The sequence below is a fragment of the Peromyscus californicus genome, unplaced genomic scaffold, assembly GCF_007827085.1.
Source record: "Peromyscus californicus insignis strain IS unplaced genomic scaffold, ASM782708v3 Scaffold_12__1_contigs__length_115047231, whole genome shotgun sequence".
In the NCBI taxonomy this organism is placed as follows: Eukaryota; Metazoa; Chordata; class Mammalia; order Rodentia; family Cricetidae; genus Peromyscus; species Peromyscus californicus.
The window spans coordinates 89,476,424-89,499,861 of record NW_026294413.1 but is presented as its reverse complement, the minus strand read 5'-3'; the positions used below and the strand labels follow the sequence as shown (position 1 = coordinate 89,499,861).

The 23,438-nt window shown below is 40.8% G+C and overlaps 1 protein-coding gene across 16 annotated transcripts in view; it reads left to right on the top strand.

Moving 5' to 3' along the window:
- Positions 1-23,438, top strand: part of Erc2 (ELKS/RAB6-interacting/CAST family member 2) — a 906,926-nt gene that overhangs the window by 307,068 nt on the left and 576,420 nt on the right. For all 16 annotated transcript variants that reach the window (XR_008217165.1, XR_008217166.1, XM_052733784.1 and 13 more), the window contains 2 exons: positions 2,725-2,880; positions 21,910-22,077. Coding sequence is in view for 14 of the 16 variants with exons in the window: in XM_052733784.1 (XP_052589744.1) it covers positions 2,725-2,880; positions 21,910-22,077 (324 nt within the window). In the remaining 2 variants the exon portion in view is untranslated. The remainder of the gene's footprint in view (positions 1-2,724; positions 2,881-21,909; positions 22,078-23,438) is intronic.

Genomic DNA, 23,438 nt, shown 5'->3' with positions numbered 1-23,438 from the left:
CTCGTTGTGGCTATTGCTAAGTAGAGCCTCAGGAATTGACTTAGGAGCAAAACTGAAGGCTCATAGGAGACAGGCTCTTCTCTTTTTGCCCACACAGTTGAGACCTGAAATCTTACCAGGAGGTATTAGAAAAGTTGTGTCAAAGAGAGGAGAACCGCAAGTTTTACTGCTGTAATATACACACGTCCTTAGTCACCTAAGTAGTCACGGTCATCTCAGACTCGGGAGATTTTTATATAGGAGGAGAAGGAAACTGAATCTTTTCTTCACACTTAACACAGCTACATTCTTACAAAGCTTGAATTTAGCACTGGGTGGCAGTGGTGAACGCCTTTAATCCCAGCACCCGGGAGAAAGAACCAGGAGGCTCTCTGTGAGTTCAAGGTCAGCCTGGTCTACAGAGCGAGATCCAGGAAAGGCTCCAAAGCCACACAGAGAAACTCTGTCTCAGAAAAAAAATTGTTTCCTAACTCTAAAAATGAGACATGTTCAAGGTTATTAAAAACTTGAAAAGTTGCATAGACGATTATGATTAACACACTATACCCTAAAACATAGGAAAGTGTGTTAGTTAAGACAGTAATCAAGATGGGCTGGGGAGATAGCTCATTGGTAAAGTGGTTGCCTTGCAAGTATGAGAGCCTGAGTATGACTTCCAGAATCTACAGTTTAAAAAAAAAAAAGCCAGGCATGATGGGGGCAGAATGGATCCCTCCTTCCTCCTCCTTTTCTGTATTTCATAGCTCAGAACTGGAGCAAGTCAGTCAGTGAGGCTCCCAGTGTCTGTCTCCCAGAGCTTCCTTAACAAGCTGGACTAGCAGGAGTCACCGGTGGGATTTCGGAGGCTGCCAGGGTGAGATGAGGGCGCCCACCTTACAGGCTCTGGTGAAGACCTTCTTCCTGACTTGCAGATGGCCACCTTCTTTCTGTGCTCATATATGGGAGAGAGCGAGAGAGAAACAGAAAATTCTAGTGTCTTTTCTGATGAGAACACTACTGTGATCCCAGGACCCTGTCCTCATAGCCTCATCTAACCTATCCCTATATCCCATATCCAAATTCTGTCACATTAGAGGCTAGGGCATCATATAACTTCAATAAATAATTCCTTCCTGAAACTAGAACTTACATCAAAGATTGAGAAATACTGATAGGCTATATATAAAACACAAATGGTGGTTATCTTTGGATAGTAGGATATAGGAGACGTTCTTAAGTCTTAATTAATTGACAAAATGTTGCTTTTATAACTGAAAAACACAATACTATTATTTTCAAAGGAAGATAAAACTCTGGACTGTAGGATTTCATAATAGTTTTGAAATTTTCAGATTTAAAATTTATTTTGATGGGATTTTCCCGAGAATTAATAGAAATATCTATTGTGTTAAGCATTTGGTTCTGGACCCATAATAGAGCCCAGTAAGTCATTGTCATCCTTCCTCTGTTTCTTCCTCTTTTATACAGTTACATTGTAGATAGTAATAACAACTGCTACTAAACTTACATGTAAGTTATACTCATCATGCAGAATAGAAAAGGGAATCTACAGTGGCCACAGAAAAAGACAGGCATGTCTAGTTATAATATTTTAAAACTGGGTTAATAAATGTAGGAACCATGTATTGTGTTGATATTTAATCTTTTAGGTTCTTTTTTTAGAATTATTAAAGAACTATTGGCTCATTTTCATTAATGTTTCATGACAAATTTAACACTGATTAGTTGCGTCTTTGTAGTATAATGCAGGCAAATGGAGACATTGGAAATCTTAGGACAACTTTAGACACCTTGTCTCTCATCCTGGAAGCTTTGGGCAATGTTTTTTGTTGTGCTTAGTGGCTTGCCCTGTAAGAGCCCTCTATTCTGTACTTCCTCAAGCATCGTTTCTTATTATGCATTCTCTTGTGTGTAGAGTCTGTCACTGGATGTTTTTTCTCAATTAATCCCACATCTGAATGTAATATTTCTCGTTTTTCGGGTCTGTAAATCAATAGGTTAGAAATGGCTTGCAAGTTAGTCATGTTTTTGTCACGTAGGGACCTGACTGCTCGCCAAATAAATCACGATGTCGTGATATATTATTTCCAGTTGTTATAAATTTTCAATATTTATTGTATCAGTCATACAAAGTCAGGATTCAGTTATTTAATTTCACTTATGTCTGTATTTCAGATGAGAATCCCTCTCTCCATTAGTAAGTTTGAATTTCCTTCTCTCTTGGAGTCAAATTCCAAGCATGCCTGTAACAAGCAGCCACAGAATTCTAAACAGAAACAAGCAGGAACAAACTGCTTCTGTGTTTACAGGTGGACTAAACATGTACCCTGGTTAACTATATCCAAAATTACAAATTTTTTCACTGAAACAGGTAATATATATATATATATATATATATATATATATATATATATATATATATATATATATATTAGATTATTTTTGCCACTGTTGCTTAGTAACCTGGTTCCTGGACCTTAGTGAAACACATCTATGTTACTCTCTGTGTTGTGGACACGTGATGTTCATTGATCATTCAAGCATTTCCCTGACAAGTGATCCTCAGACGTGAAAACACAAGCTCTTTTGGACCCCAGGCTAGTTCTGCAGCATGGCTAATGCCCCACTACCAGAGTTGCCATCTTAAATTCTACTTGGGCAATGATGAAATAAAAAAAAAAATCAAAACAAAACCCTCCAACTTTCTTTCCCTTTTATCAACAGGACACAAAAATTGCTTCATTGGAGCGAAACATCCGGGACCTGGAGGATGAAATCCAGATGTTGAAAGCCAATGGCGTGCTCAACACAGAGGACCGAGAGGAGGAGATCAAACAAATTGAAGTGTATAAAAGCCACTCCAAGTTTATGAAGACCAAGGTAGGTCCCTGAGTCTCCGCCTCTTATGGCCTCGATTCAAGGAGAAAGTTATGGCTTACCTGCTTGCTTCTTCAAAGACCCACCCAGTCTGCCTTATGTCACATGACATACATGGATAGTGAAGAAGAACATGCGAAGATTTAAATTCAGAATTAAAGGATCTAAAAGGCCATCTGAGGAAATTTTAGTGGAGTGTCTACTCTGCAAGGTTTGGGTTGGGTTCCCTTGTGTGTCTCTGTCTCTGGACTTCACAGGTTTTTAGTCTTTCCCACGTTTCCAGCTACCTGGACTTCTTTCTTTCAGTTGCTGCTCTGCCTGGTTCTTGCCCATCCCTGGACAGTGCTGTCTCCAAAGATACTGTTCTCACAAGCTGTTAGCATATTTCAGTGCTATTAAGATATCCTAGTTTGCTTTTTTTTTTTTTTTTTTTTTTTAGGATACCCTGGTTTTAGCATAAGACAAATAATTTTAAGAAGCATCAGTGTTTCCGTTTAGTCTAATTATTCCATTTTTCTAAGCTGGAGTTTCTTTATTTGTGAAATGGGAATCAGAAAAGTAGCTTCCTCACTAAGCTGCTTTGGTATTCCCCAGAGATTATTCATTTAAAGCCGCCGGTTAGCCTTGCCTGGTCTCCAGAAAACCCTCAGCAACTGGGCATGGCTGCCTGTGTTCTTGTTTCCTCTCTTGGTTACTCTTCAATATTTAGGAAGCATTATTAGAGTAACCTGCTCTATTAGTTTATATCACTGTTGCCCATTCAAAGAACTGGCTTCTGTTTGTCAGAATTTAACTTTGAGCTATATGTGGATTGAAGATCTGAAATGATCAGTTTTACATGCACATAACCATTAGGTTTGTGAGTAGCCACAAATAGATCTTTTGAGACTCTGAGATTTTTTTTTTAATTTGTTTTGAAAATAGATTCTTCTGTCATACAATACGTTCCAATCACAGTTTCCCCTCCTTCCATGCCCCCTACCTTCCTTCTTCCACAGATCCACTCTCCCCCATTTTCCTTTTCAGAAAAGAGCAGGCCTCCAAAAGATGAGAACCAAACAGGACAAAACAAGGTACAATAAGACAAGGCAAAAGCCCTCGCTGAGGGCTGGACAAGGCAACCCAATGGAACAAAGAGTCCCAAGAGCAGGCAAGAGTCAGAGACCCACCCACTTCCACTGTTAGGAATCCCACAAAACCACCAAGCTATTATCTACACAGATCTGGAGCAGACCCATGCAGGCCCACTGGCTGCCACTTCAGTCTCGGTGAACCCATGTAAACCCTGCTTAGTTAATTCAGCAGGCCACGTTCTCCTGGTGTCCTCCATCCCCGCTGACTCCTACCACCTTTCCTCCCCATCTTCTGCTGGGTCCCCTGACCTCCAAGGGGAGGGGCCCAATGGAGATCTCCAATTTAGACTCTTTCTGCATAATTTCTGACTATTTTTCCATTTTTCTGATAAGCCATTTTGTTTCTGAAGGTGATCACCACTTGAACTGACCCAGGCCCATCTCTAGCTTGTCTTTGCTAGCAGAGAGGCTCTCGGGGAGGGTTTTGTCACCCGGCCACACTTCCTCTATAAAATGGGGCAGTACTGCCAGACTTAGAATGGCTCACAAGGATTAAATTGGAGTTAAAAAAGACAATGTAATTAAGTGCATGGCTCAAAAAAGTGGCTAACAATTGTAAACATTATTCTTGAAGAACTATAACCCAATTAATAATAGTGATGAAATACTGTTATTGTTGAACTGACTTGGAAAGTGAATACAAATAAGAATATGTTACTCCTCATAAAAATGTTAGACTGATAAACATTAGCTAAATGTACTAGTAGGAGTCAATTTTTATGTTTTCTGGTTGAAAACATGTTCTTATTGGATTGGACCATAACATTTATTGCTTATTTCTTTATGGACGTTTCTTGATTCTCCTACTGTGAGGAGTAAGTAGGATTCCTACTTAAGCTGGGAATGCTACCTGCAGTAGTTTGGAGGGAAATACTTAAATTAGCTGTCGAGAAAGCCACGTACCCTCAGATTGATATTGACCTGAGAGGGTGGACCTGGGGTAGGTTGGGGGAGGGCCTCTGGAAATTCCTGTGACTCAAGTAGGTAGCACTGAAGACCTAAATTATTTTATAAACCCGGCACCATAGCAAAGCCAGCACAGCATATTTTGGGAGAAGGTGGAAGACGAGCTGTGAAAAAAACCAGCAGAGATTTAGAATCTGAACTGGTGGGAAGCCAGGAGTGTCAGAGGGCCTTGGAAATCCCTGTGTCTAGCAAGTCCTTTGGCACATAAACATTGGCCTCAAGAGCCAAGGCTCCTTGAAAGACTTCCTGTCTTATGCAACCCTTCCTTGATGGAGACTCACATTTCTGCTCCACCTCCAAAGGCTTAGAGGATTCGGACTGTGAAACCCAAGTCTAAGAGGCCATCAGAAGCACTAGTTACTTTCAGTACATCATTAAACTTCTAAGAATGCAATGAGGCACATTGGTAATTGCTTTTCCAAAAAGCGATGGCCCTCTTTTCTGTGGAAGGCTTTATTCCCAGCCTAAGACAGTGTTCATCTACTGATCTCCGGATTTCTGGGTTAGCTCCTCTGTCTTCAGGGTTTGTCAGGTGCCACTGTGCTGTTCTGGATCTCCCCTTCTATTCTGAATTTGTAACCCATTTTTATAAACCCCTGACAGATTACAAACCTCATACCCCACCGCATGATAGTAAGCCTATCACTTTCTTGACACCAGGGGGATGTACCTGCAGTGGAAGCTGTTTGCCTTGGCTGAGCGTGTCTTTCAGGGTGTTGGCTGTGTCACAGTTTGAAGTGGGGGAAGAATTCTCAGACAGGGTGAAGTGTGTCTGATGTCCACATGGACTTCATATGAGGCAGGAGATGTACTTCCAATGGGTTTGTCTTCTGGCCATCACAGAGAAGCCTTCCCCGGCTTCAATCCTCATGGATGTTTGATTGCATTACTTTCCATTTTTATTGAGTTCATGGCTGTAAAAGAAGCAAAAGGCATATTTTTGGAAATATGTGAGTTTTTTTTTTTACCCTATAAATGTATTCCCTTCAGAAAATCCTTTTTCAGTTATTGTCTGCATAAATATTTATTTAAAATTTACCTCATGGCAATGATAGTCTGAAAGCTATTTTGAAGAACCTGCCTGTTTAATATTTATAGACTGAAGCATCTTTATCACCATCAGCCCATTTTTGTGGAAGAAAGTAGGGGTGTGTGTGTATGTGTGTGTGTGTGTGTGTGTGTGTGTGTGTGTGGTCTGCCTCACACTTCCTGTTCCCTCTCTTCTGTGGATTAGGGGCTTTCATTCACAGTCCTTTCCCCATACCCTAGCCCCAGAATGGCGTTCTGCTTGGGTGTTTGTGGTAGTTTTCACAGACGGGCTCGGGACAATCAGCAATGTCTTTGCTTAACGCATGCTGAGCTGACAACCTTTGGAGCTTTCCAGCGGAATGGGTTTCATATGTGCACTGGCTGTATGCTGTGCCTCAGCTGAACAGACTATGATTTGGGTCCACGGCCCTGGTCCTGTGGGTCACAAAAGAGCTTAATTTTTTCTTTTTAAGTTATCATTTTAGGGAATCCTAATTCTGACCAGCTCTCTCTTTATTTACATTCCGTTCTTGTCGATCCTCAGGAGAGAGAACTCTTGGTTCTGTTCCACACAGAAGTGGAAGTGGATTCAGGATTCTAACCTCAGGGGTGCTGGGCAGTCGGCACAGTGCTCGCCTGGGCAGTGTTCACTAGGCTCACATTCCCATCAGTAAGCCACAGGCAGTCTCCCCGGAAGCCTTTGAGTCCTTCTCAGGACCGTTTTCTCTTCAACCTTCTATCCGTCCTTTCAGCTTGGTAAGCTAGGAAATGGGCTCCCGATGCCGCAAGACTTCTTGCTAGTGGTTTGCCTTCCATAGTTTGGTTTTCCATCTGTACATCCTGCAGTAGTTATTTTTCTGGTTGTTGTGAGAAAAACCCTGTGACAGAATCAACGAAGTGGGAACGGCTTCTTCGACTGTCAATTTCAGAGTGTGCTCCATCATTGCAAGGAGGTCGAGGCAGCGGGGATTTGAAGAGCTAGTCACCTCTTCAGTGGAGAGCAGAGGGAGAATGAGTCCATGCGTGCTTGTGATTTTTCCCACTCTCACACCATTCAGAACCACCTCCTAGGGAATGGTGCTGTCCAACATGGGCTAGTCCTCCCACATCAGTAAGCCCAATGAAGAAAGTCTCTCACAGGCATGCCAATAGGCCAACCTAGGCTAGACAGTTCCTCATTCAGGGTCCCTTCCTAGGTGATTCTACAATGTTTCAAGCTGCCAATCAAACCTAATTGTCACATCTACCTTTCTGGCGAGTGTTGCAACCCAAACGAACCCTTCTGAAGATAGAAGTCTCACTCCAGGTGCCATATAGTACCACTCACAGTCTCCCTCAAAGCACCACCGTGTTCATGCTCAGGTGCTGCCTGAGTGACTTAGGTGTTGCTTATGCCATTTTTGTTGTTGCTGAAAACAACAAAATGCTGAATGAAATATATATTAAAAGCACTAAAATATATGAGCTGTTAAGGACTCTCAAGGGCTAAAACTAAGCTATCGTGTAACTTGCCTTGTAGGTAGAGAAGAAGTTATGTTGCCATTCATCAGGTGGGTAGACTTGAGCTTTGGTTTTCACAGCCACAAGCATGTTGGAGAAAGGTGACTGTTTGGGCTAGTTCAGATGAAGTATGTCACAGGAATGTTACTGCCAGCACAATGTTAAACCTGGGATCCCAGACATCTACACTCTCAGTGGAAGGAGAAACCAAAAGTAACCCTCCTACTCCATGCACCTCCACATTTTCTAAGGGACTCCAGGAAAAATGGTCTGTTTTGAAATTTTGAGCCCAAAGAAAATTGAACAAGATTTTTTTTTCCCCCCTAAGACATGGTTGGATCACATGTGGATACACTGTGTGAGCTGATCCAGAACTTTCAGGTAGGGAGCAGGCTTAAAGGATCCTGGGTTGGGAGTATCTCAAGTGCTGGCATAAACAAATGGTCTGAATGATCACATGACTGGTGCCAGTCTCAAGTATCTCTCCAAAGTTCCCTTCCTTTTTTTTTTTTTTAATCATACAATCTGTAAGAAAAACAATAGAAAAAGGGAAACAATAGAATCAGAAATTATGACACAGCCTGTGAAGTAAGTGTGCTCTTTACATTTAAATAAAGGAAACGATTGAAATCTAAAGAATGATCAATCAAGAGACTCTAAAAATACCAAGCAGTTTTTGTGATAACCAAATAAAATACCTAGAAATAGGAGATTATAAAAACATAAATTAGCCGGGCGGTGGTGGCGCACGCCTTTAATCCCAGCACTCGGGAGGCAGAGCCAGGTGGATCTCTGTGAGTTCGAGGCCAGCCTGGACTACCAAGTGAGTTCCAGGAAAGGCGCAAAGCTACACAGAGAAACCCTGTCTCGAAAAACCAAAAAAAAAAAAAAAAAAAACATAAATTGAAAAGTGTAGTTAGCAGTTTAAACATTTGATCTGCCATAGCAGAAGGGAGATTTAATAAACTAGGAAACAGAGCAGAAGAAATTAAATAAGAGAGAAAGGAAAGACTTTGGAGAAAAATAGTATCTAATAAGTCTCCTTTGAGCCTCATCAGAGCTCTCATAGTGGGAGAGAGATTGTGTGTGTGTGTGTGTGTGTGTGTGTGTGTGTGTGTGTGTGTGTGTGTGTATGTGTATGTGTATGTGTGTGTGACTGTGTGTGTGTGTAAGTGTGTGTGTTAGGGGGATCACTATTAGTAGCCATTCTGGACGAGGTGAAGGTTTCAGATTTCCCAAAACTGATGGTAACTGTAGGTCCAAACTAAATAAGCAGGGTGCATACAGAGAAACCTCTATGTATGTATGCATCAAGGTAGAAGTACATCATCCCAGAGGCAAAGAAAAGTCTCTAACAAACAGCTAGAACATTTGTCCAAAAGTTATTTATGAATGGCTAAGAAATCTATGCCAGCATGTAAAGACTTATGTCTCCAATAAGAGACATGCAAATTGCAGTGAGACATGCAAATTGCAGTGAGGTACGACTTGACACTCACCAGAATGCTTAATTTAAAAGACAGGTAATAATAGGTGTATAGCCGGAAGTTTCTCTCCTGCCTGCCTGTTCCCAAATACCCGGCAGCAACTTCTTAAATAATTGACTCAGAGGCTTAATATTACTTATAAATGCTCAGCAGGTAGCTCAGACTTATTACTAACTAGCCTTTACACTTAAGTTAACCCATAATTCTTATCTGTGTTTAGCCATGTGGCTTGGTACCTTTTCTCAGTCCAACATTCTCATCTTGCTTCCTCTGCATCTGGCTGGTGACTCCTGACTCCACCCTTCCACTTCCCAGAATTCTCCTAGTCTGGTTGCCCGCCTATACTTCCTGCCTGGCTACTGGCCAATCAGCATTTTAGTTAACCAATTTGAGTGACAAACCTTTACAGTGTACAAGAGCATTATCCCACTACATTTCCCCTTTTTTTGTCTAATTAAAAGGAAGGTTTTTACCTTAATATAGTAAAACAAAAACAGTTGTTAAGAATTACAGTAACAATATTTAATCCATTTGTATTTGACAAAATTAGAGAAAATATTTGGTGAATCTAAAGTTTTGTATCTAATTTATTTTCTATTATAACTAAGGAAAACTATAACTATTTAGTCTTCAACTCCATCAGAGTTGATATAATTTTAGACCCCAGAAAGATATAATGTTACCTAATGACAGGGACATTAGGCTGCCTGGATAGTCACCCAGAGTTCCTCTGCAATATTACCTTAGCTGTCCCTGTTGATCTACATTCATTAGTCCAATGTCTGCCTTTGCTACACCTTCTGAATACTCCAGAAGGGAGGGGCATTCTTTTGGGATTATTCTTAGAAAAAACATTGTTTCTAGGAATGCCCTGTTTACAGTCCCTTCTTAGGTGACCTTGTTTATGGCAATTGAAATACCTGACATTTTGATTTTTTTCAAACTTCTGGAAATCACCTCTTCTATTTAAGCATCATCATGGTTATGAGATTCAATATGGACTATATCTTGGATCCATTCCTCTAATGGTGCTGATCTTGCCTTTAATGGCCTAATTACACTTTTGCATTGTGCATTCGAATTTTCAAAAACCAGAGATTCAATAATTATTTGTCTAGCTTCTGAATTTGGTATCATTCTACTTACTGCTGAAGTCAATCTTTGTAAGAAATCAGTGAAGGTTTCTTTTGGGCCCTGTATAACTTTATTAAATAATTCAATTTTCTTTCCTATGTCTTCAATTCTGTCCCAAGTGTTTAAGGCTGCTATGCAGCATATAGCCAGGGTGTAGGCATCATATAGAGATTGTCTTTGTACGTTAGCATAATTGCCCTCTCCAAGAAGTAGGTCTTGGGAAATTTCCATACCTCTAGCCCTACTTTGTTGTTCAATGGTCTTAGCCTCATTTTTCCACTAAGTCATCCATTGTAATTGAGGAGCAGCCTCCAAAACTGCTGTAACCAAATCTCTCCAGTCTTGAGGGATAATTCTATTGCAAGTTGACCATGAGTTTAGCATCTGCTTCATAAAAGGTGAATGCATGCCATATGAGACTATCGCTTCCTTGAATCTCCTCAAATCTAACATTTGCACAGGAATCCAATCAGCTTGTACACAATCTGAGTGACATGTATCATTTGGCAGTTCCTGCAAGGTTACTAGATTAATTAAGGTTGGCTGTTTGAAAGCCTTAGACTGTTTCTCTGTAACCTTATAATGCAAAGCTGAGATTGGTTCTCCTTTAAATTCCTTTATCTGGGTCTGAATATCTCTATGATCTGTTTTTAACAAGTTTTTCTAAAACTTTTATCTTGGCACTCATATTGACTAACTTTTTTAATGATGAAACAAAAATGATCAAACAAAAAATATTTATGACTGACATTACATAAATCTCATCTACATTAATTATCCTCTCTTTTAATTGCTCCATTTTCAAACCATCTAGTGTATTATCAGAGACATAACTCCCTTCATTGTAATAATGTTTCCCATTTTTTAATGTGGGGAAAAACTCCTTTTTTTCAACTAATTCCCTCCTTTAATAAATCCCAATTGACTCACCAAATCTGCTGACAATGACCATTCATATGCTAATGAAGAGAGGCAGCTACCTACTGTGGACAGGGTCAAGGGAAAACCATAATCCACCAGGAGAGGGAAGGAGCCACAGAGCCAACTGTCTGCATGGAGCAGCATGTGAAAGCAGCTGACTCTTGCTAACTCTGGCCAACTCCTTAGCCAGCAGAGTAGTGACTCTGGTGGCATGTCGCTCTGGCCTGAGCCAGTGGCTGCAAAGCCCCAGGCAAGTGGCTTTTTCATGAATTTGTGCCCCCAAGTTGGGCGCCATAGGTTTAAGTGGGTTCCTGGAACAAGTCAGGTTTTGTACGTTGCTGGTGGGAAAGAATGGTGTCACAGACTGTAAAGTTTCCTTAGCCCAGCATGGTGGGAGGCAGAGGCAGGAGGATCAGGAGCTCAGAGTCATCCTCTGCAGCACCGTGGATCTGAAGATAAGCAGAGCTGTGGGAGATACTGTCTTAAACAACAGCAAAAAGTATGTCCACCACCAATTTCCTCAAAATACTAAACATTTTGTTACCTTGTAGCTTAACAATTTTGCTCCTGGTGTACCTTCATGAAGTGGAAATTATGTCTACAGAATCCTGTACATAAACGTTCTTAGTGCCGTTGTTCAGAATAGTCGAAATGTAGATATATCTAAGTTTCCACTGCCTAGTAAGTGGATAAGTAATATGTACAATAATCACATGGTAGAGTCTTATTACGTGATAGAGATGAATGAGGTGCTACAACAGAGTAATTCTCTTAAGCAGGATGCTGTGTGAAAGGAGCACCCAGTCATTAATCACATGTTTTATTGCAGTCACACGAAGTGTGCAGGACATGACAATGCCCAGGGACAGGAAAGGAGTCCGTGGCTGCATAGAGCTGAGAACAGGAGGTGGAAAACAGAGTGGCTTCTTCTGGGTTATTTTTATCTCTGAGTTGCAGATGTTCTGAGGTTAGTTTGTGATGGTAGTTGCATAACTGTAGTAAATGGTAAGTTATACAAGGTGTGGTTAGTAAGTAGGGGGAAGCCCTTGCCTTTAGGGGCATGAATATGGAGTGATAACCTGGCTTCTCAGTGCTTTCTGGTGGCCAGAAGACCCCTGAATGACATTCACTATTCCCAGAGTCAGGAACTCTCTTTTTAAAATTATCTCCCCCATCTCATTTGTGTGTGTGTGTGTGTGTGTGTGTGTGTGTGTGTGTGTGTGTGTGTGTGCGCGCACGCGCTCGTGAACGTGCATGTGCTACAATATTCCTGTGGAGGAAAGAGGACAACCTGCAGGAATTGGTTCTCTTCTATTATTACCCAGGGATTGAACTAAAATTGCCATGCTTGGTGACAGGTCTCTTTACCCTATAATAAGTATCTCTAAACTAGAAATTATTTTAGTGTTAAGTAATAATATTCAAGAAAATAATAGAATTGTTTTTTTTAAATAAAACCCTACTAAAGCCAGAAAGTTTCATTTTTCTGAAATTTTTCATTTGTTTTCTTCTTTCTTTCTCTTCCTTCCTTTCTTTCTTTTTTAATCTCTCCTTCTCCTCCTCCTCCTTCTCCTCCTCTTTCTTCGTCATCCTCCTCCTCTTCCTCCTCCTCCTTGAGATATGATTTTGTTCTGTAGCCTAGACTGGCCTCAAAGTTATATTTCTCCTGCTTTAGCCTCTAAATCTGTTTTTAAAAGAATTTATTCCTTATATCCAACTATAGCTTCTTACGCTCTGGGGAGGTTTTTCCTGCTCCCCTCCTCTCCCTCTTCTCAGAGTCTGGTCATGCTAACAGACTCCCAGCTCACATGACATCAACTTTTCCACATTTCATGTGCAGGTGGGACCTTGTGTCATTTGTCCTTCTATGCCTGACAAGCTTTCTTTGTGTGTGCGTGTGGCTGAATATATTTTATATGTATATTTTGTCCCATTTTCTTTATTCATTATTCCCTGGGCACTCAGGGTGCTTCTCTTTCCTGGCTAATATGAATATTGCTTCCATATACTTTGGAAATGCAAATGTCTCCTCAATACACTAACCCACTTTGTCTAGCTATATGCCTCACATTGAGGTTGCAGGACCATATGAACATTGTATTTTTTATTTTTCTGAGGAGTTTCATACTGTTGTCCATACTCACTGCATGGATTTGTGTTCCCACCAGCAGTGGTAAGGGTTCCCTCTCTTCCTTACCGGCTGTACTTTGCATCTTTCTGGTAGTTAGTGGTGTTGAACAAGTTCCACACACTTGGCCGTTTCTCCTGTCTGTCTTTGAGCATTATCTTCCTCAGTCTATGCCACTTTAAAGTGTTGACTGGTTGTTCTTTCTATTTAGCGGTGTTTTGGATATTAACAACATGTCTGATGTACAGTTATGTGCTTCTGTGTTCCTTAATTCAGGGATGAGTCCAAAAGTTGTGTGTGGTGGTGCATGTCTGCAATCCCAGCAGGCAGGAGAATTACAAGTTTGAGGCTGGCCTCGGTTACACGAGGACCTGTCTCAAAACACAAAACAAAATCAGAATGAGTAATAGGCAAAGGTGGTGGTAAGTGTGTGAGTAAATCAGAACAAGTGTGGACTGTGCAGAAGTGATTATGCCCAGGACCGGAGAGGTGGCTCAGTGCCTGAGGTCACTCCATGCTTTGCAGATGACCAGAATTGGGTTCCCAGCCTTCATATCAGGTGGGTCATACCCGTTTTTAACTCCAAAACCAGGGGATCTGACACCTTTTTCTGGCCTCTATAGGTACCCACATGCATGTATGCTAACACACACATGTGCATGCGTGCGGGCACGCGCGCGCGCGCGCACACACACACACACACACACACACAAATCTTTTTTAAAAAAAAGTAATGTCCCACTCTGTTCCTGGTCCAGCTGGGACCTCCCCCTCCCCTAAGCTCTCTTTCCCCCCCCGAACCTTGCCCTCTATTACCCACCCTCACCCCCAGTTTGCTCATGTAGATCTCATCCATTTCTCTGTCACTAGGCGATCTCTGTGTCTTAGGGTCCTCTTTACTAGGTAGCCTCCCTGGAGTTGTGAGTTGCAGTCTGGTTATCCTTTGCTTCACATCTAGTATCCACGTATTAGTGAGTACATACCGTGTTTGTCTTTCTGAGTCTGGGTTACCTCACTCAGGATGATTTTTTCTAGATCCATCCATTTGCCTGCAAACCTCATGATGTCATTGTTTTTCTCTGTTGAGTAGTACTCCATTGTGTATATGTACCACATTTTATTTATTCCTTCTTCAGTTGAAGGGCATCTAGGTTGTTTCCAGGTTCTGGCTATTACAAATAATGCTGCTATGAACATAGTTGAGCATGTGTCCTTGAGGGAGGTGATTCCCAATTTTCTAAGAAAACGCCATATTGATTTCCAAAGTGGCTGTACAAGTTTGCATTCCCACCAACAGTGTAGGAGTGTTTGCCTTGCTCCACATCCTCTCCAACATAAGCTGTCTTCAGAGACCTTGCCTTGGAGGAGGTGGGAATGGGGGTGTGGATTGGGGGGGAAGGCTGGGGGGTGGGAGGAGGGAGGACAGGGGAATCTGTGGCTGATATATGAAATTAAGTTAATTATAAAATAAAAATATTTTTTTAAAAAAGTAATGTCATTAAAATCAAAGCATGACAGAACTAAATGACATAATAGTATCTGTCTAGAGTCTGGTGATTGGATCTGAGCTGAAGAGCCTCATGTTATTCAGGAAGAAGATAAACATAATATTGAAGATGATACATTAAAAAGATAAATTTTGTAATTTCTAGAGTGGCAACCTAAAGATTAAAATAAATTAAGTAAAATTAATATAAATCTAATTATAACTTTTAAATTGATGGCAAACAATAGTAAGGGAAAAAAAAAGTCATTCCAAACAAGACAGAAAGAGAAACCAAGTAAAAAAAGAAAGAAAGGATAGCATAGAGAAAAATCCTGGGTGGTGCACTGAAATAAAATCATGTGGCTGTGATAAATATTCCACTTGATCTTTGCAGACAGAATAAAAGGATGTGGAGATTGCTGTTTACAAAGTGGAAAGAAAAGCACAGGGCTGAAGAGACATGGAAGATTTGGAGAAATGCCTCAATGGGCAAGGGTGCTTGCTGTATGAGCACAGATACCCGGGTTAGGATTAGGATCCCAGCACCCTATAAAAGGTGGGATGTGATTGTGCATCTACCTGAGTACTGTGCAGTGGAGACATGAGGATCATTAGGACTAGCTGGCTGCCAGCTTATCCTAAGGTTTGGTGAGAAGCTCTGTCTCAAGAGTAAGGCAGAGTGTTAGGGCAAGCCATCCAACATCCTACATATTCATTCTCTCTCTCTCTCTCTCTCTCTCTCTCTCTCTCTCTCTCTCTCTCTCTCTCTCACACACACACACACACACACACACACACACACACACCAACACCACCACCACCACCACCACATCACACACCACACCACACTCCCACACAAAGTAACACTGAAAATGAAAATGGGCAAACTAGTCAAATACTCGCCATAAAAGCTGCTCTAGTCTTCAAGGCAAAGAAATCATTTCTGAAGTCAAAATAATTGACAGAAGTACAAGAAGCAATTGATGATTTTATTATTCAGGGGGTAGTTTTAACACATCCTGTAAGCTATAAATAGACAAAGCAGACTTTTTAAAGTAAAACATACTGAAAATGTAAGCTTCCAATTTCATGAGTTATCCGATCCTGGGCTTACTATTGGATAATGCATATCTCAGTTGCTGAATATGTTTGACTTCTCTTTTTAGTATAATATTTTGATTGATTCTTTGGGAATTTTGACAATTATTTTTATCATATTTGTTCTGCATTCCTCTCCCTAACTCTGCCCAGATCCAGATCCACCATCCTTACAACTTCACATGCTTTTTTTTTTTTTTTTTTTTTTGACTCATTGAGTCTAGTATACTCATGGGTGTGGGGCCGGCCATGCACTGGAGTATGGTCAACCTCCCAGAGACCACATCCTTAAAGAAAATTGATTCTTCCTCCCTCCACCCCAAAGTCATCAACAGTCAGTAGCACCTCAGAGATGGGGGGATTCATGAGCCCCTCTCTGATCTATGCTGAAATGTTGACTGGCGCAATCTTACACATGTCTTGGGTAGACAACCCACAGCTGCTTTCAGGTCATAGGTGTGGTGATTCTGTCGTGTGTAAAATATATCATTTCACTTTGATCCTCTCTGACCTCTGGCTTTTGCAGTCTTCTCACACACATTCCTCAGATGGTCTCTGAGCTTTGTGGAAAGGGAGTGTGATATAGATGTCCCATTTGTGTCTGAGCACTCCATAGTACTTTGTACTTTGACCACGATGAGCATCTGTGTTAACCTTCATCCACTGCATAAAGGAAATTTCTGATAGTGTCTGAGAACTGCACTAATCAACGGGTATAGAGATATGGATTTAGAGTGCTATTTGTTACTATTAACAAAATATTAGTACTAGTTTTATCCCCAGGGTCTTTGAGCTCCTCAACCAGTGGTGCTTGGCAATAATTATAGTACTAAGCATGTGTTTTCTCCTGTGGAATGGACCTCAAATTCAATCAGAAGAAGAATTGGTTACCCCCATAGCTTTCACGCCAGTGTTTCACCCTTGGGCACATCTTGACACAATGATTATTACTATAGCTTATAGGTATAGCTATAGGTAGGACTGCTGATGACTCTTCCTACTAAGCAGCCTACATAGATCCTTCTAGTACTATGAAAGCTTGCTAGCACGGAGGAAGCTTTCTGGTCAATACTAACTTGATTTCTCCATGTCCTGTGACCAAAATGTGTGGTGTCTTCAGCAATATGATGAACAACACAGAGCAGTGGCAATAGTCTGCATTGTTTTGGTTGTTTCTAGTACACTCCTGACCAACTGGCAGGGGATTTTTCATTTGGTAAACCTATGACCTCTGGGAGCAACATTTTCTCTGTGTAGGTGAATCCAATTACAGACACACACACACACACACACACACACACAGGGGAGGGAGGAGGAAATGGGGGACAGTGCTGAAAATTAGTGAGATAAATTTCTAAATTATGAATTTAGGAAAAACAAGCAGAATAATCCCAAAGAGGCACAAGGAAGGAAAAAGTTTAAAAACCAGAGCAAAAATTGATGAGCAAAACCCAGAAGTGAACTTGTCTTATCAGCACTTCCAAAACTGGATCTCTGATTTCTTGGTTTAATTTGGCATGCTTCTGATGAGATCAAGCAAGGAAACATCAAAGAAAAGTATTTGAGAAAGCATGATCGTAGATATTATTGGTAGAAGAGATAAGTAGTTTTTGTGAAATTTTCCTTCAAGTTAATAGGAAAATTTAGTTGCAATATAGAATTCTTAGTAGGGGAAATATTACAACTTAATATGTTTTTGCTCATGTTCTCTAATGAACATCAAAATAAAAAATAATCCAACTTTATAGAAAAGATCTCCAAGCACATTAAAATGAGCTTCTATAGTTAAGCGTATACCAAAATTCCAAAACAACAGCACAGACAGGAACAGAGCAGAGCACGGTTACCCAAAAATATAGATGAAAAATCCTGAAAGAGTAGCTGCAATCTGAATCCATTAACATTGAAGAATATTATATGTCATGACTAAGTGAAGTTTTCATAGAAATACAAGGAACAGATAATGTTGAAATTCCATTGATGTGACTCATTATAACATATTAAAGGAGGAGGAGCATGGGATGGAGGTAGAATGTTGGATAATATTAGCATTCTTTAATGATTTAAAGAAACTCTTGAAATGAATGTAATAAAAGAGAACTTTCTCAAATCTAAAAGTGCATCTTCAAAGATCTAATTACTATATTTGTTAGTAAATAACATTATTTTTCTACATGTGAAAACCAGATGTCAAACTAAATGATGAAACATTGAAAAATTTCCCTTTGAGACCTAAAACAAGACAGGCCCTTCTTCCTGAGTGGCCTTTTCATGTGGCTTGTGTGGACTTCCACATAGTGGAGTTTTTACAGGGTTGATTACTTTATACCATGTTAGCTGGATTCCAACAGGAGGTAGAGACTTCCAGTTGGGATTGTCCCAAGGTGGCTGAACTCATACCATGCTGCTGGCTTTGATCATGGGGACAGAGGCTGTGAGTTGTCTTCTAGGTTAGGACAGGAAGAGGTACTGATACTTTTCCCCATTCAGAATCATTGTTCAGTACAAGGTCAAGAGTGGGAAAACAGACCCAACTTCTGGCTTGGAAGAGTGACAGTTGCGAAGAAGAGAGAAGGACCTCATGGTGCAAGTCTTCTCAGAAGATCATCTACCACAGCTCATAACAGTGGACAAAAGTATAGTGACACAAGACACCAGGAAAGCTATGGAAAAATGGCATTTTTACAAGCTGCTGTGGTCATGAAAATTAATATAACTGCTTTGGAAAACATTTTTTTTTGTCTTATCTGGTAAAATTATATTAGGATGTTGTGGTGGTTTGAATGAGAAGGGCCTCATAGGCTCACATATCTGAATGCTTTGTCATCAGCAAGTGGCATGGCTGGAGAAGGATTGGGAGGTTTAGCCTTGTTTGAGGAAGTGTGTCACTGAGGGTGAGCTTTGCGGCTTCAAAAGCTCTAGACTTGCTCAGTGTCACTCTCTTCCTGCTGCCTGTAGATCTGGATGTAGAATTCTCTGGTCCTTATCCAGCACCATGTTTGCCTGTGTGTCGTCATGCTCCCTGTCATGATGATCATGGACTTACCTTGAAACTGTAAGCAAGTCCCAATTAAATGCTTTCTTTTGTAAGAGTTGCCTTGGTCGTGGTGTCTCTTCACAGCAATAGAACAGTGACTAAGACAGAAGTTGGTATCAGGAGTAGGGTATTGTGAGAGGCCTGACCGTGCTGTTTATTGGAGGAATATGGAAGACTTTGGGACTTTGGACTAGAAAAGCGGTTGGGCACTTTAAGCAGGGGATAATGGGTCACCCACATAGGAGCTTGGAAGACAATGCTGAAGGCAATTTGAACTGTTGGGGCCCAGCTCAAGAAGTCTCAGAGGAGAAGAATATTAGTAAGTGGCCTAGAGACTGTTCTTGTGATATTTTAGGGAAGAATGTGACTGCTTTCTGCCCTTGTCCTAAAAATCTGCCTGAGGTTAAACTGAAGAGTTTTGGATTAATGGTGTTGGAAGAGGAAATTTCAAGACAGCCTGGTATTGACTCTGTTGTGTGGTTATTATTGGTTACTCTGATGTAGATCTATAATGAAAAGGAGCAAGTTGAGCAAGGAAAAATGTGAAATGTATAGTTTGTTAAAAAGGAGCATTAAGAAGTGTAATGGAGCTAAGTCACTGCTCAAGCTAATAAGTTCAAAGAAGATTCTTATGCTAAATAGAATGAAGGGAGTGGTGACCTCAGGACCATACTCCACCTAGCTAAGCTTCCAACTTTCGAAAAGAAACTAACAAAAAGAAACTAAAAAAAAAAGTGAAGGAAACCATCAACAACAGAAAGCTGATGCAGATGTAATTGGATAAGGAGACCATGTCCCAGTCCCAGCAAGCAGCAGAACTTGGTTATGGTTCTGACTTTAGAGTGAAGGATACAAGAAAGGGGTTATGGAATCTCCCTCTGCAGCTAAGGAAAACTGCTGAGACCAGGCATGTGTCAGTGGTTTCCCTGTGTGGAGGCTCAGAGAGGACATTGTATGAAGCTGTGAAGGTGAAGCCTGGATTGTATTGGAGACTCTAAGATGTTGGAGATGCCAGAGTGGTGGAATACCTGCTAAGGAGTATTGGTGAAATTATTAAGGCCACTCCGCGTAGTTAAAAGGGAGGTTTATTTAGTGGCATAACTTACAAATGAAGGGATAGGTAGGTTGCAGGGTCTGGGGAAGACGTAGCGCAGTCCAGCAGTGTTCTCTGGAGAACTCTGCTCGGTCTACGGTCTACCTCTAGCATCCAGTGTCCAGGAACCAAGAGAGGGCGGCGCATCTGGATCTCGGGTCTTCAGGGCCCTCTCTTGGCCCCACCTTGTAGGCGTGACAGTTACCAAAGCCTCAATGGGGGTTGGAACTTCCAGATCAAAGCTGGAATGGCTACCCACTACAAAGGAGAGCTGCTAACAGGGAATGGAACCATCAAGAGAAAAAAGTGTGTTCCAGTCAACAAAGCTGAAAGGAGTTGGAGATCTCAAGAGCACTTTGACATTAGACATGGAGATGCAGAGTTTGGAGTTTGCCCAGCTGGTTTTAGTCTCGCTTTAGTACAGTATTTCTTTGGTATGCTCCAATTTTTTCCTTTTGAAATGGTAATATATATTCTGTGCCATTGTATGTTTGAAGTATGTGATATGCTTTTTGATTTTGATTTTATAGGGGTTACAGTTAAGAGATTGCTAAGAGTCTCAGAAAGACTTTGAACTGACTTTTAAACATTATTGAGACTGTGATAGACTATGGGGATTTCTGAAGTTGGACTAAATGCATTTTATAATATGATATACATTACATTATTATATACATTACATTATGGCTATAAGCTTGTGGGGGCCAGAGAGTAGAATGTGGTGGTTTGAATAAGAATGGTCCCATAGACCCATATATTTGAATGCTTAGTTATCAGCAAGTGGCATGACTTGAGAAGTATTAGGAGATGTGGCCTTGTTGGAGTAGGTGTGGCCTTGTTGGAGGACATGTGTCATTGGGCATGGGCTTTGAGGTTTCAAAAGCTCAAGCCAGGTCCAGTTTCACTCTCTTCCTGGTGCCTGAAGCTCCAAATGTAGAGCTCTCAGTTCCTTGTCCAGCCTCATGTGTCTCTGTATGCTGCCATGTTCCCTGCCCTGAGGATAATGGATCTCTGAATCTGTAAGTGTGTACCTACAGAATGCTTTCTTTTATAAAAGCTACCATGGTCATGGTATCTCTTCACAGCAGTAGAACAGTGACTAAGATGAACGTACATGCTACATGGTTCAGTAACTTCACACCTGGGTGGAACCTTGAGAAGACAATAGCTATATGACCATGTTTTATATATTTTCAGAGTAGCACTGTTGTAAAGGTTAGAAATGGAGAACAAACACCAGGTCAGTAGCAGAGCTGATAAATAAGTTGAAGTGGATGCTTGCAGTGGAATGCTCTTCTTTAGTGAAAAATGATTGAATTTTATGTTCGTGGGTTTACATGGATGTGATTTAATCACTAGCACATAAACCCTTAAGGTTTATGCAACACAAAGTTTTAAAATATGAAAAACTAATATGTTCTGTATGGATGCAAAAGTTAATGGTAAAACTAAAAAAATGATCTCAGAATTCAGTGACATTTCTAAAGAGGGCTAGAGGGAGATAGATATGGGATGGTTTTGACAGGATTGATTCTAATTATTATTATTATTTTTTTTACATTTGGTCACTTGAATGATGAGTGTTTCTTGCATTGCTCTTTCTTACACCTTATGTGTATTCTAGGTTCTTTTGTCTTCTTTATGTTTAATAGAAATAAAATGCCTTAAATTATTTTTCCTTTTGAAGATTGTCTTCCGATGATACCCTTGAGTCACTGTCTCCACTGTGGACTTGTATCTTGGGTTAAATAACAATGTTGCCTCTCCCTCCCCAAGGTCTGCATATTGACAGTAGTCTTCCGGGTTTTGGAGACAAGTAGGTTTTAGCACATTGCAGACCCAGGTTCTGAATGAGCTGGAAGGCATCCACCTCCGTACTTGTCTCTGTAGGGCCTCTTCCAGACCAGGGCCATCTTTTGAAGCAGATTCATGGCATTTCCTGCTAGATCCATAATCCACTGGCTATTGAAACGGAGAAACGAGCAGGGTAAACTGATTTTGCTGTTGTTTTGTTTTCCAGATTGACCAGCTGAAGCAGGAACTTTCCAAGAAGGAGTCAGAACTTCTTGCCTTACAAACAAAGCTTGAAACCCTTAGCAATCAAAATTCAGATTGCAAGCAACACATTGAAGTGCTCAAAGAGTCGCTTACTGCCAAAGAACAGAGGGCTGCCATCCTTCAGACAGAGGTAAGGTGCTGTCTGGGGCCCTGGAGAGCAGGGACACTTTGCCATATATGGTGTTCTTCCTGAGAGGCATTCTGGAGAACCCTTTCCCGAAACTGTTGGGGCCAGATGTGTTTGGGGATTCACAGAATTTTGGATTATTTTCAAACCCAATGCCTGTTGTGTGTATCATAGCTTTGTGATCCCCCCTCCACACACACACAGACACACACACACAACTGAGATTGCAGCAATCCCCTAGACCAATGTGATTCCTTGTGTGGGGAAGACAGTCTCACACTGAAGTGGGATAATTATGGGTGAAGACTGGGCTCATTGTCTCCTGTTGACTGTGTCATGTTATATACCCAAGGAGTTTGTTTCATGTTTAGATTTTTTTCTATTCCATTTTTTCCATTGTTTAGAGCATTTTATTATTATTATTATTATTATTATTATTATTATTATTATTATTATTTGGATTTGAAAATTATAAGGAATTGGATCTGGAATGATTAGATTTCATCAAAATCATAAAATGATTAGATTAGCCCATACTTTTGTTGACATCATTTGTTAAAGTTGATTTCTTACTAATTTTTCTGATGAAGAAAATACCATGGTATGTTTCTGAAAGGAAATATTGCTCTGCTATTTCTGTTTCATACTTAGAGGAACAACAAAAACATCCCCCCCCAAAAAAAACCCCCACCGAATGTGTTATTATCTTCTTTTCCTGCTTCTTCTGGTTGGATCACACCATTCTGTTTTATAAGAAACACAGCACACACACTCGTTGTTGTATAAATAAAACAGCTGTCCAAGGCGATAGGCAATGTAGCCAAGAAGCTGGTAAACCAGGCCGATCTGTGTGCTCAGGCAGTGCCTTGTGCATAAGTTTGGGAGAAGGCAACGACATTGTCATGTGTGTTCTCCGGGGTCTCTTTGCATCCTGTCTCTGTATGGCTAGACCTGAAAGTGGGTAAGGAGGAGGAGTTACATTTGCCTTAGGAGTTAGTTGGGTTGTTGAGTAGGTCTGTGCCCTCAGTCAGTGCATGGGCATTTTATGCAAAGATGCATGGATTTATGGCATAAATTGGAAGATGACTTTCATCTCATTTGACGGGGCATCAGTACAGAGTGTCTAGAACCCTGCTGTTCAGTACTGAGCCGTTAGCCACCGAAGGATATTTAAATTTACTAGTTTAGTGAAATTTCAAGCGTAGCTCTAGGCACTGTAACCATGTTTTACCTTATTTAGTAGTGTCACGAGGCTAATGCCTGCTCTATGCGACATTGCTGTCCTCTAGCAGTTAGTTGTCAATCTAGAACAGGGTTGATGGGATCCAAACCTGGCCCCTTGCTTGATTTTATCAAATATTATT